Source organism: Platalea leucorodia, assembly GCF_965183815.1.
Source record: "Platalea leucorodia genome assembly, chromosome: 4".
Classification (NCBI taxonomy): domain Eukaryota; kingdom Metazoa; phylum Chordata; class Aves; order Pelecaniformes; family Threskiornithidae; genus Platalea; species Platalea leucorodia.
In genome coordinates, this window is record NC_138826.1 from 67,870,163 (window position 1) to 67,889,599 (window position 19,437).

At 50.1% G+C, this 19,437-nt stretch overlaps 1 protein-coding gene across 1 annotated transcript in view; it reads left to right on the forward strand.

Moving 5' to 3' along the window:
• The first annotated feature begins 14,489 nt into the window (after positions 1-14,489).
• Positions 14,490-19,437, forward strand: part of ABTB3 (ankyrin repeat and BTB domain containing 3) — a 177,945-nt gene continuing 172,997 nt past the window's right edge. Inside the window, exon 1 of the mRNA XM_082311354.1 lies at positions 14,490-15,595. Within this exon, the coding sequence (XP_082167480.1) occupies positions 14,641-15,595 (955 nt within the window). The 5' untranslated portion in view covers positions 14,490-14,640. The remainder of the gene's footprint in view (positions 15,596-19,437) is intronic.

The following is a 19,437-nucleotide window of genomic DNA, read 5'->3' on the forward strand; positions in this document are numbered from 1 at the left end:
GAAGCACGGCAGCAGCAGAAGAGTTATTCGGGGTGCGCTGAGCAGCAGCGTGCCTGCTCAGGGCTGCGTCTCACCTCTGCTCACATCTGGCCAAGAGGGACACAGTCCCTACAGTTACGTGGGTCTCAGGGGGCTCTCCCCGTCAGGGACTTTCCTGATTTCCCCATTCCTCAGCGAGGGGGATGGCTGCACTAGCCTGTCCCTGCACCCCCAGCTTTCCTGGGGTGCAGGGCACTGTGCAAGGAGGACGATGGGACAGGGTGGGGATGGTGTTTGCAACGGGAGTTATTCTGCCCAGCTTGGCATAAGTCCTCTTCATTGAGGACTTCACAACAGGAAGCTTCTTCCCCAGGAGGGAGGATCTATATGAATTAATTTTTAGAGAGCTTTATATTGAATTTACCTTCCGGAGCGTGGTGGTTTTCCACCTCAGCTTAGCAAGTGGATACCAGTAGTCAGTAGTTACTGTAAGCATAAAACTGTCTTCATTACTTTACTTTGGCTGTATGTACTTCGCTTGGACTGAAGTGATGGGGTTTGGGTTTCACATCTCATTTTTACTTTTGAGGATGTGTTGGAGCCACTCAAAGGGATACAAACTGGAGAGCTTTCTCTTTGTATCTGCTTGCTACACAGAGAGATGACATTTTGTTGGCCAAAAGTTTTCTTGGAAAGAAAATGTCACTTTGGAGACTGAAATGTCAGTTTAGTCAAATTGTTCATATGCACAAAAGGGGGGAGAAATGAGCACCCAAACTTCAAAGCAGCTGAACCATTCCTTTTAACATCTTCTGATTTGCCACAACTTTATTTCAAAATCCTCCAGGTTCGGTTTGGAAGTTTTAAAGCCTCAAAACCAAAATGTTTGCTTCATCCACAAACTATTTTTTTCTCTCTCTTTTTTTTTTTTTTTTTTTCCTAGAACTGGCATCAAAATGAAAATCTATTACTTGCCCTGTTCTGGTTGCCTACAGCACCTGGGTAAGTTGGAGGCAGAACTTGCTAAACTGAAAAGTGTTTAGGCAGAAAAAGTTCTTCATTCGTCTTTGAAGGTTCCTTAGCTCTCAGCAGCTGGATCCTTTATGGATGCTCTAGAAGAGCGGTGTATTACGACTTTCAGCATTCCTCCATATACTCTTGAACTGAGAAGCTTTTGTGGGATTTTTGTCTTATCAGCAGTACATTATAAAAATGTCAACCCTTTCCAAATCCTTATCGTTTCATTGGAAGAACTATTCTTAATTTCAGCCCTGGAGGTGGTTTATGTGTGGCTTGATCATCTGTTCCTCCTTTCATACAGATGCTATCAACATGTGCAGCAGAGCAGCCCTGTCACACAGGATTAATGGCAGAGTGTGGTGTCACTTGTGCAAGCAAAGTAAGTAAAGGTGAACAGTAATATCCTACCATATGAATAAACATCGAAATTGGAATAATTTTTCCAAATGTTTCAGCATCCTAAGTACAAAGTAATAACCCTGTCAGGAACAATATTCACTGCTCTCTCATCTGGCTGTGATGGAATTAGCGGCAGCCTCCCGGGAAGAACGCAGGTATGTCAGTGGTGGAAACCCAGCGTGCGGTTGTGTTAAAGCAAAAAGCAAACAAATCCATTGCTCACAGTACAGGGGGTGAAACCTAATACTACTTGGAAAATAAGCATTGCTTTGAATGTGGCATTTATTTTAGTTTCCTCATGGGAAGGACAATGCAAAAATAGGCTATACAGATATGTATATGTACTTGTGTATCAGACAAAATGTGTTCTAGAATTTAGTAGAAGATGAAGATAAGAGTCTGTGAAATCTAGAAATCAGGAAGATGACAATGAGGAAAGACTTACTGAGTACTCTCTGCCTTAATACAAAATCAAGGAGGGGCAAAGTCTCAATGAAGGATGAGGCTTAAAAATATTCCAGTTCACCTCACAAAAATAGAAATAATTCTGCAGCATTACCAGCGTGGGGGGAGGTTACTCAGCCATTTTTCAAATTTGTTAAACTATTTGCCTCTAGGTTTCCATGTACATGTATTTTTAGAGGCGCCAGCCAAAATATGTTTGATGCTGAGAAAATTGTAAAAAATCTAGCTCTTCTTAACTGCCCCAAGGTCAGTGCTTAGAGAATTTAAATTTTGGAAATGTCAGGTGGAGGCACTTGCGTAGAAAAAACAGATGCGCAATTACACTGTTTAGCCTATCTACTCACAGACATGTTGAGACCTAGTCATCTTTGAAATAAAATCTTCCTCCACAACATATTGCTGCCCAGTAGCATGTGTCACGGAGCATATTTGAGATTTCGTTGGAAGAAGCCAAGATCAGCCACTGCCAGAAATCAGATATTCAATTAAACACTCTCATGCTTCAAGCCAGTATGGCAAGGGTACCTCTTCATGAAAAAATGGCTGCTGTGGGAACAGCTGGGATTAAGCGATTACAGAGAGAGAATTTTTACATCAGCAATGTGGTCCCTTGCACGTGCGTAACGGTAGGATCTGAAGGGGATGGGCACGAAGCTCGGTGCATATCCGACTGTGCCCATGAGCACTCTTTTCCAGTCTCTAACCGTGATCTAGCCTGACCCTGGAAAATCTCAGAGAGACAAAAAGTGGCTGTATTGAGACGATGGCTTTGCAAGAAGTGGCTGTGCTGGGACTACGGCTTTGAACGTTGTTTATGACCACACAGGTTTGTGGCTTCACTGCTTCTCCACCCTTCTCCTAGGCTGGCCGTGTCCACGCGTGGGGCTCTCCCAGCACTGAACTGCATCACAGAGTGGAGCTCACACCCTCCCCATTGCCCTTTTGCTTTCTCCATATTATTTTTCCCACCAGCTCAGCTCCCTGGTCCCATTTGCGGCGCAGCTGGTGCCTCGGCATGGCTGGGGATTACCAGGCTGGGGCACGGACTCTCCCAAGGGAACAGAAGATTTTCTGTGCCTGTGGGTGGATGGGTGAAGCACGGGCTATTTTATTTGCCTTTGGATCTAACTTTCTTGGTTTAGGTATTGTCAAACAACTGAAAGGACTGACTGGTTCCCATTAGCAAAGCCACTTTGAAATCTTGTTGCAATCACTTTGTTTTCTAACATGTAACTAAAGGCCTTTTTACCACTCCTTTACGTGATGGCTGCTTTCTACTGCCTGAGCCATGTGAACAGAAATCAGCCATATGCGTCTTGCTGATACGGGTATTTTGAAACCCTTTCCAAATACTTTTGCCAGTGACGGCAGAAAAGCTTTTACATCTGTAAGAATGTGTATATTGGGCTTTCTTCCAGAAGCTGTGAGAGGGGCACGATATGTGCTGCCGGATTATTTTACAAACTAAATAAATGTCATCTCTTTTTCAAATAAGAAACTTGGACTATGGCAGAAGAAGTATTTCACTGTATAAATGAGTTCTACACATCCTGAGCAGGAACTCAGTGCCTTCACTGGGCAGAGATGCTTGTATATATGCAGACAAAGCACCCCAATATTTTATATTTTTGGCAGATTTTGACTGTCCAATACTGCACATGTTCCCCCGCCGCCCCCCTTGGAGGAATTGGCTTTTTAAAGCAGCAGCTGAGACCAAGGGGAATATGTGAGGCCTGAGGGGAAAAAGAAATCTTTAACAAAAAAATCTCAGGCTGGACCTCTGATTTTGGGCCATGAGACTGAAAATGCGAATCCTGGACTTTTACCCCGCACACGCCCTGTTGTTCTGGGGGATGACTGGGCTATATGCTGTTTTGTATAAGGTGATGGGTTTTTGCAGTCAAAAGTCTCACTGAGATACATACTCTTTCTATTTGCTGGTATGTCGTTGGGGTATTTTTACTTCGCAGGATGAGAATGTATCAGGAAGCCACAGGTCTCCTCAAGAAATGCATCGTGAGGTTTAAAACATAGTGTACAATGAAGGAAGGTATCGCATTAAAATGAAGCCTTCTGTTTCTAATTAGGAGATTAGTTAGGTGCTGTGCTCTGCAGCTCTGGAAAAGTCATACACAGCAGCTGAAATGCCCTGGGAAGGACTGTAATAGCCACCTTGGTACTTAGGAACCAGCCTGTGGCAAGCTGTGTGTGTTCCCTGAAGTGAAATACCACGGGCACCCTGTTGAGTTTGTCCTTGAAGACAGCTACCATGCTGACCTTGCTGTGCTCGCTGAGGCTACCACAGACTTACCGTACGGATGGTGACCCCAGGGAGTCCATCTCCTAAATGCTTATCCTGATGCCTGAGCCAGTAGCGCTGTGCAGTGAACGCAGCCTCCTGCGACCACAGAGGCTGTGGAGCCAGCTTCTCCACTGGTCTCTTTGGAGAAGAAAACATTTGTATAAACCTATTCCTCTCCTTCCTCGCTGTAGGACTTTGGAAAAGGCAGAGTAACGCCTACCGTCCTGCAGCTTCGTGCCTGCTGGGCTGGGAACTGGGTGGTGTGGGGCCACTGCAGATGCTGGTACCCACAGCAGAGGCTGATGCCCACCACCCGGGGCAAGCCCACGGCACACAGCTGCTCTCTGCTCACCAGCAGGTAAAGCACCTCTGTCACGCGCCCTTGTGAAAAATGCACGGGTTGTGGCATTGTAAGAAAGAAATCAATGCATTTCCGTTTGAGTACGGTAAGTGTCTTTTGCTTTTGTGGGTAGCTCTTCTAATGCTTTAATTAGCATTGACTGGTGATGACCAGGGTGTAGAGGGAGGGCTGGAAGCAGACACTTTCTCAACCACAAAGTAGCAAGTGGCTTTGGGCTGGCTTTTAGGGCAGCATAGAATTAAGCTGGTTTCTTCTGAAGGTTTCCTAGAAAAACCTTGAAATCGTCCTCCAGTTTGCCTCTTTGCTAGATGGAGTATAGGAGATGTTCGTTTGAGCTTGCATGGCGGTTAGTTTGGGATTTTTCTTTCCCATTGTTAGCAAATGGGACAGTGCTTTTGTTCCCAGTCAGTTTTTAATTTTTAAAGCTGATGAGTGCCTCACTTTGACATAATGTTAAACATTTAAATGCACCGGTAGGGTGCCTTCTTCATATCAAACTCAGATGGCTCATCTGCAAAAATAACCCCCAAAACAAACTGAAAACAATTCTTTTCATATGCAGAAAACTCGGCCAAAAAAACTTTCTTCCTTCCGTGATCAAAGCAGGAACGATGTAGTTTGGTTTGTGCAAGGGGGTTAGATTTTTCTTTCTCCCTGCAACATAGCTTCAGTCAGTTGTCAGCCAAGAGATATGTTTGGATTTTTCATCCCCATGTGGATTTGTGGGAACACACACCAGGAGACCAGATCAACATTGTAATAGTGCCTGCATTGATCTAACACAGTGTTTATGTGGACTCCAGCCATCATTCATTTCTTCTCCAGCATCTAGGGGCTATAATGGATTATTTTATACAATAATCGTGATAGTACTTAGCTGCTGTTCTAGCATTTGCAAGGCATTTTATGAAGCAGGTCAATATAATTATCTCCGTTTTACAGCTGGAAAATAAAGTCACAGAGACATGAAGCATTTGTCCAAGTCCATGAGTACCACAGCAGTGATGGGACTAGGGAGAGGATCTGGGTCTGTGGAGGCCAGAGCAGGCTCTGGCTGGTGTGTCCTGGCCGTGCTGCTAAAACGAGCCCTCTCTTTTCCACTCAGGTAGGACTGTGCAGGGTCAGCCCCTTGCGGCTCCAGGATCAGAGCCCACCCCGGAGACCCATGCCCTGGGAGGGGGTATCTCCCCAAGAGCACATGGCTGCTGAAGGATACAGACCATGTAGTTTTCCAAAAAAACAATTGCTCTTTCCTTTGGTCACTGCAATGACTACGTGGAGGTGGGCGCAAAAGGGAAGCATCTGTGTCTTCCCTCCCCCTGTTGTCTTTTCTCTTTGGGAAAACCCACCACTGAGATCTGACTTGAGCCTTACCAGTGTCTGGGATATCTGCCCCGGCAGCTCCTTTCTCCACTGACTGCATCTTCACCTCTCCTGCAGCCGCCTCCGCTGGTGGCCCAAAGAAACAGGTCCCATCCTTCCTCACCCCCTCTCTCATCAAGTCCAAGGGGGTTTGGGAGCCCAGCACAGCCACCTGTGACAACTCCATCCCTCCCAGCCCATCCGCAGCTCCCTGACGAGGTGCAAGAATGCAGGCGATTCCTAACATTAAGATGAAATAAAGATCTGAACCCAGAGGAAGGCAGTGGGCTGTCACCATCACCACAGAGCTTCTGTGCTTGGGGGTAACAGGCTTTGCGCATTCAGAGTCTGTGAAGGAGAGCTTGTTTTACTGCCTTAAACTCAGTTAAAGAAAAAAAAATCAGAAAATCAGCCTTTAGTAGGGCCTAAACCGTCTCTGCTTACAAACTGGGCCCCAGCTAGCTTGTGCTGTGTTTGCAGCATATGCTTTGCAGCTACTTATGAGCGCTTTCCTGGGCGCAAGCCCTGCCCGCAGGGGACAGGAGCAGGGGCTAAGAGAGTCATTAGGTTTTCCCTTCCACAGTCCTTGTAACTACAGGACAAAACTACGTGTTTGCTTAACCCACACCTCCTCCCAGGCCTGGGGTGGACTCCTGTCCTGTATCTACAGTCTCCTTCAGCATCCAGCAGCTGTCAAGTGCGAGCCCTTCCCAGCCCCTGCTTCGGGTACTGGAAATGTTATTTTCCCTTTGCAGTTGACATCAGCGTATGCCTGGCACCAAGGTATATCAAGATATGCAACAGGGGACTCCGAAAGGAGAAAAAGATGTTTGTTTGGAAAGGTGTTTTGGCAGGTTTCTAAATGAGATACAGGTCATTTGAGAGCTTGTGATGTGAAGCAGAAATGGCTCCCAGCCCTCCCCCCTGCTTCTGCAGTGCTTGCTTCCTGAGCCTTTAGGCATCTGCAAATGCAAGAAATACTTGAAATTACAAAAATTGGAAGAGGCAGTTTGGTAGCTCATATTTCTTAAAGTACATGAAACTCCAGTAGGTCGCTGGCTGGATAAAGTGGATAAAGCATAATCCCTGTGCAGACCATAAATAGTTTGTCTACTCCCAGCAATGGGAGGGAAAGAGGGGGAGAGGGTGGAGAAAGCGGGGAATATGGGTCGATTAGGAGGGGAGATTTCCCACAAATATTTTACGATTTGCTCACACCTTCACCATGTGTGACATCAGGAGTCTATAATAACTTTCCAATTCCTGAAAACACAGTTACTTGATTCGGAAGCCGCAGTGGGTTCGCAGGAGATGTCTGCTCCTGTATGGAGCCCACAGCCCTCGTGGGGCGAGTCCTCAATTTTATTACACTGATCATAACCTCATGCAACTGCATTCCCTCAAGTGGATAGCTGGCCTTTCCCTTCCCATCTTGCTGTACCCTCCATTTCTGAGTCACCAGGGTACCTACGCTGAACCGCGCTGCACCACGTCGGGGCCCCACGGGATGATGAAACAGGTGATGAAATGCACCTCATGACAGAGTTGGGTAATGCTAGTTCTCATTGCATGGTGCTCTCTACTGTTAATTTTTAAAAAAAATACTATTAATCTTAAAAAAAAGAAGAGGTTTGTATTGTATGTTGCTATATTTACAATTTAATTTTTAATTTTTTTTTTAATGTAAACTTCTAGCAAGAATGCTCCCATGTATCAAGATACAGTTTGTTGTCGAACATGGTAGACTGCAGTGATGTAACATCTCTCTGCAAGGCAAAGCGCTGACAGCAATATGAGTTTTTCTGGAGTTACTTCTTGTTAGGTTTGAGGCGAGTTGGGGGGTGTGTGTGCTAATTTATTTATGGGCATTTCAGCAATACTTTTGGTCAGTCAAGGAATGAACAGAATGCTGTAATGTTAAAAAAAAATAAAATGGAGCTTTGATCAGTTTTTGAAGGGAACTGGGAGGAAAATGTGCAAAAGTTGTAAGTGCCAGGACAAAGGAAGGGGAACGGCACAATACCGCTCAGTTCCTTAAATGTTATCTTATGCCAAAATGCTTAGGTTTTGTTTTCTTATTTTTAAGGGAAGAAAAAACCTCTTCATATTAAAATGACTTCTGTGTGCTTTTCTTGGGATTTGCCTACAAATAGGAAGTTCTCACTTAGTATCAGGGAATTGTATTAGCCTCTTATCTTAATTATGCTTTGTAATTGTGTAGGCCTGGGGCTCACTAATGCCTGCCACAATTATTGGGGGAGGAAGGGGAAAAAAATCCTTGCCTGCTTAAATAAGAAAGAAGTGAGGTTGGGAATCTGTGTGCAAAGCCCCTTCTCCTGGAACTGGGCTGGAAGGTGGTGGTGGAAGAGCTGCTCCCCGCCGAGATGGCACCAGCTGACCTGCGGCCTGGGGCTCCTCCTTTCGCTGCCCACCCACCCGCCAGCCAGTGTGGTACCGAGGAGAGGCAGGGAGCGGGACCTCAGCTGTGGCCGTGTCCATGGTGGGGACAGGAGCTTGTGGTGCAGAAGAGATCTCCTATGTGGATGGCAGGTCGTTTGTTTATCTGCAAATGCCCCCTTAAAAAAAAAAAAAAAAGCATTAGATGGGGAGGTTGAGGAAGTCTTTACCTGGGACTTTCCTTCGTCAAATAGCGCCGTCTGGGAATAGGCTTAACTGACATCATCCTTTTTTAATAGCAGAAATGTAGGTAAGTCCTAAGTACCGGCAAGAGACAGAGGTGTGAATAGTTTTTAAGATAACCTTCTGCAGTCCATTTTTCCCCTCTCTCTTTTAAAAGAAATCTCCATGAGTGGGGAAAGAGGAGAGCATGGCTCACGTCCTTCTCTCACCCTTCCCTTTGCAGGTTTGCCAGAGGGAAAGGTCATATTGTAGAAACTACCTCCTAAAATTGCACTTAAGACTACATGTGGACTACAGTACCATAAAGAATTGTATTTAAAACACAAAAAAATGACTTCTTTTTAAATCAGGACTGACTCTTGAATTGCAAACAAGGACTAACAAATACAACGCTCAGGAGAGAGCAGATGCACTGTGTGGCACACTGGGGTCCGAGTGAGCACCAGACCCAGCTTGTCAACTCCTCACAGCATCAGGATGCAGCAAGTGTGGTTGCCTAACTGTGGGGCTGAGTCCTTGAGCACTCCGCTCCTTGAGGAGACAAAACTGTCACTCCTGAACTACCAAGTATGAAGAGGATTTCAGTGGTGACAGATAGACAGGGAGGAGCAATTACTTAAAACGGTAGAGTAGGTTAAACCATCTCTATGCTGGATGTCCTCTCAAGCAAAGAGTAAATGGCCAGCTAACTCGACAGTCACTGCTGATCTCAAGCATGTTTGTCACTTTAGAATTCACCTTTAAATTGTTTTCTCATATACCCATGCATATATCCCTTACCCAGGTTTTTTGTGCCTTGGGTGGGAATGGAAATTGCCATCAGCTGAACAGAGTCTTTCCTTGTCTCCATCCTCTGGGAAGCCTGCTATTCCTGTTTCTTTTAGTTCTGATCAAAACATAGTAGGTATGTATAATCTTATTGCACATAAAGCATGCAAACACTGTTGTGCTTTTTTGAGTGGTATAGCGAATTGTGAGAAGCACCTACATCTGCTGGCTGGGGGATAACAACATATATATTCTGCTTGGCTCTATAAGGTTTTAGTACCGCCTAAGATAAAATGAGACACAGATGCCAGTCCAGTCCACTAACAAAGTATGGGAGCATCTTTTTATTCTTTACATTTGTAGCAAAGAGAAGGCTAGGTTCGATATTAGGAAGGCTGTTTTGAGCAGTGAGACTATTTGGACTTGGAAACAGACCATCCAGGGAAGCTGCAGAGTCTTCATCATGGATGGTTTTAAGAAAAGAAGAGATTAAAACCTGTCAGGATTCGTGTAGACGTCGCAGTCGATCCTTCCTTAGAACAAAGGACAAGATCCAACATCTTGTAAAGACAGCGAGTGCTGCGGCGGTGGCTGTGCAGACCTCTGAACCAAGCCGCACTTGTGAACTGGTGGTAATGCCCTTGGCTGCTGTGGGAGCAAGGGCTTAAACCAAAGGACTGCCTTGGGGGCTCTGGTCCTGTCTCTGCAGCGCAGCCTTTCGTCTCTCACAGCCGCCAGTGACAGACCCATGAGGGACCGAGTGATTACGAAGTGCTGCTTCCCCTGGCGTAACCTCCCCGCTTCTGGCAAACAGCTGTTGAGAAACTTTCTGAGATGAAGGTTGCATGTGCATCATTGTGTTCAGCAATTACCAGTGGTCTTAGCCTCCAGGAATTTGTCAGATCTCTTTCTGAATTCATTTATGCTTTTGGCTTCCAAAATGTACCATGGCCATGGGCTCCACAGCGTCCTCATATGCGGTGAGGTTTGGTTTTGGCCGGTGGTTTCTCTAAGTGTCCCCAGTTAGCAGCTTCTGAGAAATCCAGAGTAATCGCTCCCCTCCATGCCAGGCACGAGTCTACACATCTCTAACTGGCCTCCACTCTCAGCGCATGGGGGTGTGGGGACTGCAGGAAGAAAGTCGGGAAGAGTTTTGAGCTCAGTGGGAAGCAGGAGCTGCAGCTTCTGCACAGCAGATGAGAACAGCTGGGCGGATGCCCCTGGCTAAGCAATAGCCGGCAGAAATTCAGGGGCAGCCCTCTTCCTCAGTGTCCGCAAGAGAAGCAGCCGATCAGCTGAACCTTGCCCTCTCTGTGGGGTGATAGCTCCTGCTGAGTCCTTGCCGGGGGTCCTAATGCAGCTCATTGCTGAAATCAGCAGGATGGGGCTGACCAGGGGAAAAGCGGGTGGTATGGCATCCAGCCGCCACGTCCTTCCCTCCCACTCACGCTGGAGGCACCACCAGTGCCTCCCTTCAGGCTAGCGAGCTGGTGGCCTCATTGTGTCACTCATCCCCACTCCTTTTGACGCTGTATGTGTTTGAGGAGCAACTCCAGAGTCACCTCCCTGCTTGTCTAGAGTTGGCAGCAGTCACCCGGTGGCCCTGCAGGGACGATGCTACCTGATGCCACTGCTCAGTTCCTTCTCTGACGGGCCCGCGGTGTCTTGGCAGCAGGCTGTACACATGCTGCAGCCCCAGAGGCTTCTCTGCCAGGGATGCGCATTTCACACCTGCTTTACAGGTACGGGATTACAGCCTTGCTTTGTAAATTAACCCCCAGTGATTAGAAACATTAGCACTCCAACTTCCCCAGCAATATAGGCAAGGCCCTCATAAGCCTCACTGCTTGTTCCTAGCAGTTGGAGATAGCGCTGGGAGATCCTGGGAACGCTGCTTTTGATCTGAGCTGTTACTGCAGTGCAGCACATATTGAATTTTGAATACAGAAATTCCATGGAGTGGCCTGATCCTAGGTACATTCCTGTTCTGTCTGGCAGCCTGTTTGGTGTCATGTTTTTCCCTATAGCTCTGAAGCAGATGCCATTTGCGGGCAGTTGACTGGGTGGGGAAGGAAAGAATTGTGCACTTAGTGCTCTTCCCATACAAACTCCAACTTCCCATTCACTTAAATTTGCCCTGAGCACCTTTTTAAAACGTAGTTCAAGTTTCTTCTTTCAGAGTTTTTGCTGGCACTTATAATCCTGAAATGGTATGTAATCAGTCCCTGTCTGAATTCTCTGTAAGGATAACTGATGTCCATGTCTCCAACAAGCTGAAAATTGTTTCCCCCCTAGCCTTTGACATATAAAGGGACTTTGTTTTCTTCGGTGGATGTTTTTGTCTAATAGGCAAATGGCCCCAGCTGTAAGGCTCGTGGAGTGGGGTACAGCTGCAGACACCTGACTTTCAGCCCAAGGCAGGAGAGGTGTGGTGCCCTTTCTGGATTAAAGCTGAGGACTGTCTCCGGAGCTCATCCCATGCAGGCGCCGGACTTGTTGCAGGGGTGTGTTTCTCTCCAGACAGTTTGATCCTGTCTTTTCCCAGGGCGGCTTCAAGAACGAAGTCACCCTGTCTCAGGAGCACTTTCAGATGCCCTTCCAAATCACGCTGAAGCTCGCTCCAAGATGCAGTAGCCGGGGCATCTGCACCTCGGCAGGTGAGATCCTTCAGGTGCTGAAGATCACCAGAGATCTCTAGAATGGCCACTCTGCGCTGATCTGAACTTCCAGCCCTTTCAATGAGAAGGTAACTAGTCTCCTGAAGAAATGAGTCAGAAGCTCTCGTTGCTCCTTTCGAAAGTTTAAACCAGCCCGGTGCTGCCGACATGCCTTCGCTGTGTCCAAGTGTCGCAACATCGTCTGAACTGAGAGTGTGACCAGGAATCAGCCATGTGCGAGGTGATGCACATCTCGCTGTGACTACAAAATCTCTAGTAAAGCCTAATATTTTGCTTTCCAAATTAAAACGAAAAAGACCCAACCTCTTTTGAAGTACAAACTAGCTCTGTCGGTAATACAAACGCCTGAGTGTGCATGCAGCCTGAGACAACTGTCCACTTCTCATTTCTCCTGTTCGTCTCAATGCTGTAGCCTAAAAACAATGCTTTAGGCTGGTGTTGACCTCTGAAGCACCGTTTTTTGCAAAGGCTGGTGAGCAAACCACCCAGCTCACTTGTTCCACCCTCCTTGGACACCACCTCGTCTCTGGGTGAAGCCCAACAAACTGTTTGCTACAAAACTTCCCAAACTTGGGCTTTCCCCGAGTTTGAGCTGCTGTCAGGTGCACTCAGTGTGAGCAGTTGCACCACTTTGTGAAAGCATAGGGACAGAGTCAAATGAATGGAGTTTATTAGAAAAATAAATATCCCGAGGGGTTTGGTCCTGGTGGTGCTTTCCTTCTCCTACCAAATGGAGATGTGATTTTTGAACAGCCACTGCACTGAAGAGCTGAAGACACCAGAGGGCTCTACTGCGAGACGTACAGTTGGATGGCCACAAAGTCCATAGGATTTTACTCTCAAGGCATGCTCTCATTTTTCATGATCCCCCCCCCCCCAAGACAAGTTGCTGCTGGCAGCGTAGGCCTCAACTTCTTACTTGCAGCATGACAGTGGCTCTATTTCAGGTTGCTCCTGCCCTCGGCTCTGCTATTTTTTATCAAGATATGGTAGCATTTAGGATTTCTGTGGAAACCTATTGTGCATAGTGCGTCTTGTGGAAGGACCGAGGCTATGCTGAGAAACCAGTTTCTGACAGCACTTGACTTCATTTGGAAGGCAACCCCCTCTCGGCGTCTTCGGCGGTGTCACAGTTTTCCCCAGCCTGCTTGACAAACGAGCCTACCTGTAGTTGCGTTTGTGCCTTTCCTGTAGGAAGTTTATGTTGAAGGATCGCCAGGCTTTGCTCACTTGGATGGGGAAATCTCTTACATGACTCGCCTTGTCTGCTCAAGAATTTTGGCCGCCTCTGTTGGCATGATAGAGAAATGTGTTTGCTAGGCTTTTATCCTTAAAGGGATAGAATTTTGCTGGTATTTTACACTTAAAAGGATATAACATTTCTTCAAAACCAGAACGCGCGAGCATATACATTCTCAGTCTGTTGCCTGGGTTGTTAGCCAGCCAACTCCTAATAACGCTAAAGCCTAGCAATGTAAGATTAAAATAGATCAGTTGGGGATAAGTTGTCCACATATTGCACAAGAAATATTAATGTGCATAGTAAATGCACCCTAAGCCCAACACAAATCTTACTTGTCAAACCCTTGGTGATACGTAGGGGGTTAATTTCAAGAATGTCTAAGGGCTTTATTGTACTTGTTTTAATTATTTGGAAATCGCCCTTCCTGACTCGAGTGATGCCTGGTATTCTTACGTGGCAGTTTCTGCTCGGTTTCAAAACATCTCGACTGTCTCATGCTCTTTGTGCTGCCTTTCACTTGTTCAGAGCAGCATCAGGGAACTGCTGGTGTGCAGAGCCCGCGAGGGCCGGAGCAGGGCTCCGGGTTACGTGCCCGAGGAGCGCTGGCGCTGGATGTCACGCAGACGGGCATCACACCTCGCTGTTTCCAGCCGGGAGGGCCAGGGGACGCGGTGCGTGGGGACGCGGTAGGCCGCGCTCCTCCCCGACCCTCGCCGCGCACCCGGCTGCCAGCGGTGCCGCCGGGCCGAGGCGTCATTTTGCAACACGCCGAGTCCCCGCCTTCGGGACTGGACCGCGGGGTCCTGCCTGCGCGCAGGCTGCAGCCCGGGCGGGGGCCCCGCGCAGGCGGCAGGGTGCTGCGGCCCCGGGGGGGCGCAGGCGGCACCGCACACGCCGGGGACCGGAGCGGCGGCGGCGGAGCAGCGCCCGCCGGGCCGCGCCCCCTCCCGCCCCTCGCTGCGCGGTGCGGCGCGGCTCCGCGCCCCGCGGAGGCCGGGGGAGGCGCGGCCAAGCGCGGGGCGCCGCCCCATTGGCCGCCAGGCGCGGCGCTTTGCATGGCCCCGCCCCCCGCGCCGCCCCATTGGCCGCCAGGCGGCGGCGCTTTGCATGGCCCCGCCCCCCCGCGCCGCCTGGCCGGCGCTGCGCTGCGGTGCGGTGTCGGGCCGGCGGCGCGGCGCAGTGCAGGAGCCGGAGCCGGAGCCGGGCCGGGAGCGGGGCCGCGGCCGGCAGCGGGGCGCGGGCAGCACCGCCGCTTCGCTGGCGCCTGGCGGAGCGGGGCGGCGGCAGCAGCAGCAGCAGGCTGCGGCCGGCGGGGCGAAGCGGCCGGCGAGTCTCGCCGCGCCCCCTCGCTGTTCTCTTCCCCCCCGCTTTCCCGTGAGCCGCTCCCCGCCCGGGTCCCGCGGGTGCAGCATGAAGTGCGGCGATGGCCCGGAGAGGTAAGACGGCGGTGAGGACGCTGGAAGACCTGACGCTGGACTCCGGGTATGGTGGCGCGGCGGACTCGGTGCGCTCCTCCAACTTGTCGCTCTGCTGCTCGGATTCGCACCCCGCGTACCCCTATGGAGGAAGCTGCTGGCCGCACCTAACTGACTCCATGCACAGTCGGCACAACAGCTTCGACACCGTCAACACCGTCCTAGCGGAAGACTCCGAGGTGCTGGACTGCGCGGGGCAGCAGTGCTCCCGGCTCCTGCCCGACCTTGAGGAGGTCCCCTGGAGCCTGGAGGAGGTGGAGGCGCTGCTGCTGCCGCCGCCGCGCCGGGAGCCGCGGGCGCCGGGCGCCGCCAGCCCCGGGAGCCGGGATGCGGCGGCGCGGCTCTCGACGCTGGTGAGCCGGGCGCTGGTGCGCATCGCCCGGGAGGCGCAGCGGCTGAGCCTCCGCTTCGCCAAGTGCACCAAGCACGAGGTGCGGAGCGCCATGGAGATCGTCCTGGGCTGGACGCTGGCGGCCCGCTGCACGGCGGCCGCCCTCGGCGCCCTCTCCCTCTACAACATGAGCGGCAGCGGCGGCGACCGCTTCAGCCGCGGCAAGTCGGCGCGCTGCGGGCTGGCCTTCTCCGTGGGCAAGTTCTACCGCTGGATGGTGGACAGCCGCGTGGCCCTGCGCATCCACGAGCACGCCGCCATCTACCTCACCGCCGGCACCGAGAGCCTCTTCCGCGACATCCACGCCCGGGTGCTGGCCGGCCCCGCCGCCCCGCTCCCGCCGCCCGGCCGCCCCCCGGCCGCCGCCGCCGCCCCGGCCGAGAAGGAGAAGGAGGGCGGCGAGGCGCCCCGCTTCACCCTGGAGGCGCTGGAGCAGACGGTCAACAACGACCCCGAGCTCTGGGGCTTGCTGCAGCCCTACCAGCACCTCATCTGCGGCAAGAACGCCAGCGGTGAGTGCGGCCGCGGGGCGGCACCGGGCGCCGCCGACCACCTGTTGCGCCGGGGCGGGACCCCCCCTCCCCGCGGCGGGCGCCCGTCCGTCCGTCTGTCCGTCCCTGCGGGCGCGGGGCGCGCCGCGGCACCTGCCGCCGGGCAGGGAGCGGGGGGCAGCGGGGCGGGTTCGCCCCTTCCCGGCGGTGCCCGGCCCGGAGCGCGGGGAGGGAGCTGCCCTCTGCCGGGGCCGCGGGCGGCTGGCGGGCGGCTGTCGGGGCTGTCGGGGCTGTCGGCGAGGGCTGGGGGAGAGGCGTCGTTCGGAGCTTCAGCTTTCCACAGGAAATGGCAGGAGCGCAGCTGAGCGCTCGCAAGCGCGATCAAACTTTGTTACATATGCAGTGGTTTGGCCAGAGATTGCGTGGTTGGCGCTGAAATGCAGTCTTTCTGGACAGATTTCATTCATGTTGCTGCTTGTTTACCCAGAGCTTGACACAGATGCAACACGGTGATGCATCAACTTCCTGGGGATTTTTTTTTTCCTTTTTAAACGAAGAGTCCAATATTTTTAATGAGTTATCATTCGGTAGAGCAGGATCGCGAAGTTGACGTTTCTTATTTCAGCTCCCTCTGTTTGCCAGGGAAGGGAAAATGGAAACGAGCCGCGTCTCAGGGAATCCGACTTACAGTCGGGTGGCTTTCTCCTGTCTTCTCCTAAGCGTGCGCAGGCACATGCAGACACTTTTATTGAGCTCAAATACGAAATACCTGTTAAGCTGAGATGCAAATATTGGGGGGGAGGAAGGGAACTGGGAGAACAAGGATAACTGGAAGTCTAGATCAGGTCTGCAGATAAACCCTGTTAAGTTGTTATAGCCACAGAGGATGCATTACAGCTAATTATCTATTGTGTTAAGACACCTTCCCTCCCATAAGAGACCCAAAGGAGGATGCCAAGCAGGAGCAAAAGAAAGGGGCAAATCCTCCTCCCTGCTGTAAATAGATGCGGCTCCGTTATATTCCTCCCTCCAGCGGTTTTACTCCAGCCGTGGATGCCCTCCCCAGAGGCTCTGCTGACCCTCCCCTGGCAAACGCATCTGCTGGCGGGGGGTGCGTTGCGGGACCCTTGCGCTTCATTCCAGCGCTGTTGCGGGCAGGCCTGTCTTCCCCAGGGGTGCCACCGTTGGCTTTCTCCTCGAGTCCTGGTGCTGTGCCTGTGGGTTTCAGATGGCACTGTGTTGTGTTTCTGACATTGCAGCACTGGCTGTGCAGGCTCCTACCGAGCCTTTCATTTTGTTTTGCGTCTCTCTCTGACTCCCTCTGTATCAGCTCGGTGGATTTAAATGAACTTCATTCTGGCCCTCATTTATCTCCTTTCCAGGGACCCGATTCGGAGTTTTTGTCTCCATTTTGTTGTAGCTTTACCTGGCACAAATCTCCTTGGTAGCTCAGTCCTGACTCGAGCAAATGGCATTTTTCTGAGATGTTCGAATCAGACCCAAGCAAGTTGTCCATTTTGTTTTACCTCTCTCCCTGTGTCATTGTTTTCTATGCAAATGGCTGTAATGTTGTTTTGCTCTTTAGCATCTTAAAATACATAGTTTGACATCCTGTTAATATGTATTTAGAGTTACAGGTGCAAACAGGAGTCAGGCCTTCTTGTAATAAAAGCCATTTTTTATTGCTGTTTATTTAGATTTAATCCAAGGACGCGTTGCATGCTCTGAAGTACTTTCATGGCAACTAAAACAGCCATTATAAACCATTAAACACATCAGTCTCTTTCTTCACCGGTGAGATATGTATCTGTTTATATAGTCCTCACCATTTTGATGTCTGAGTGCTCCATGGTCGGTTGCAAATGTTTCCTTCTCAGGCACTTAAAAGGTGGGGAAATCTGATGTGAGAGATTATTAGACCTGCTCGAAACTATTTGGGCAATCTGTGGTAGGAGGCTCGGACTGCTGGAAGCTACATCTCTCTATAGTGGCATAACCACAAGTTCATCCTTCCTCTGTACTCAGTACTTGAAACACCACGATAAAGCAACTTCATAGGTAACAAACTTCTCCTCGCATCTCTCTGCACTGCTGCAGGAGAAGAGACAGGTCTTGTACTCTGGAGGTTCGATAAATCCGGGTGCCATTCCGCAGCTGGGTGGCACGTGGACACACAGGCACTGAAATCGGTGGATTTGGTCCATCAGATGTGGATGAGAAGCGGTGGCAGGGTCCTTTCTGAAGGTACCACAGCCAATATGATTTGAGTGAAGGGGGGGAAAGAAAAGCAGTGCAAAAGCAGACCCCCTAGCAGGACCTTTTCTGCAGGTGTTTTTTGGGGGGGAGAGGCAGTGTCTCTCTGGCACACAAACGTCAAACCTTTAAAAATTTTCCAGGCTAAACTCAACACCTTAAACTCCATCTGGACAGCGAAACAGGCAACCCGTGAAGATCACGGGATGTTGAGTATGTGAGGAACATGGGTTTGTGTATGATGTAGTCCGAGATTGCTCTAATGTCACTTGTGAACACGAGTGTTGGGGAAGATGGTCTGAGGATCTGCAAGACACAAACCAGCCTTTCAGGGCTTCTCTGTCAGCTGTGCAGAGTGTTTAGTGGTTTCAGCTGAGGTTTTTTAGCCTGATGTCATACCCAGTCATCTTGGAAGCTGCTGAATAAGATCAGGATGGCAAGATAACCTCCTTCCTATAAATGATGGTCATGCGCCTTCAGACAAAGATGTCTGAACCGGTTCTTTCTCTGGGGGCTTCAGCCTGTCTCGGGTACATCTGGCCTGAGCTCGGACAGCTGCCTCGACAGGAGCCCTGCTCTCTAACAGGTGCCTGCTCATTTCTTGTGCACAGGGCTGAAGGCACGTGGACGAAGGTGGTGGCACTCCTTCGTGCGTTGCAGGCAGCAGGCCACATCTCCTTGATAAGCCTCCTGACAGCCTCTTCTATGGTATGGGAGCATGGATGACAAAGGAGAAGCAGGCAGCGGTGTCAGGAGCAAGCTCCTGGAGTATGCCAGCAGCTGCTGGCATCTTGTCTGAGTTTATCCTGGTTACTATATCAGAAAGAATAGACCTTAAAAGCACTCTGAGGTAGTAATTCCCCCCCCCCCCCCCCCCCCCGCACAAGCAGAATTTTAATGTCATGGTTGAATGAAAATTAAAAACTTTACGTTTGGGATTTCATTGGCACTCAAATGTTTCAATTACGAGCTCTGTCTGAACAGCATAGTACACATTTTACACCCCTTAACAGTCGCGCAGAGTGTTATTTCCCTTGAAATAGTGGAAGCAAAATATTATGTACTCAATGAAAGGCAGTAAAAGCTGGCACCTCTGCGGTTTAAGCTATATTATTTTTGTTCCTTTATTGCTCATCGAACCCCTACTTTTAGGCCAGATCTGAGAGCTGCTTTGAGATGACTGGGAGGTTTCCCCAGGTCTTGGATCCAGCGCAAATCATAGGAGTAGGTACACGTATTTAATTTTCATGGGGGATGCTTGGATGGCAGGTCCAAGTAGCTCAAAGTCACCTACACTGTATTACAGAGGTCCTCTTTTACCAGGCAGAGGAATAGTGTTAGACAACACTTAGATTAATATAGAGTTTAGAAAACAGGTTGTTTTCATTGCAGTCTTGGGGGTCTCCTTCTCTTGTGTTGCAGGACTCATGGTGGGAAGGGCAGAGGCTGCAAGGGAGACAGCCAGGGAGCCAGGGATCACGGGGAAGAGGTTTTTGTGGAGCAGCCGGCGTGCACAACTCGGCCTTGTCTGTTTGTGTACAGCTACTAAAAATAGTTATTTGGAACCCAACTGCATCCCTGTGGTTTCTTCCTATTCTTAATATTATTTA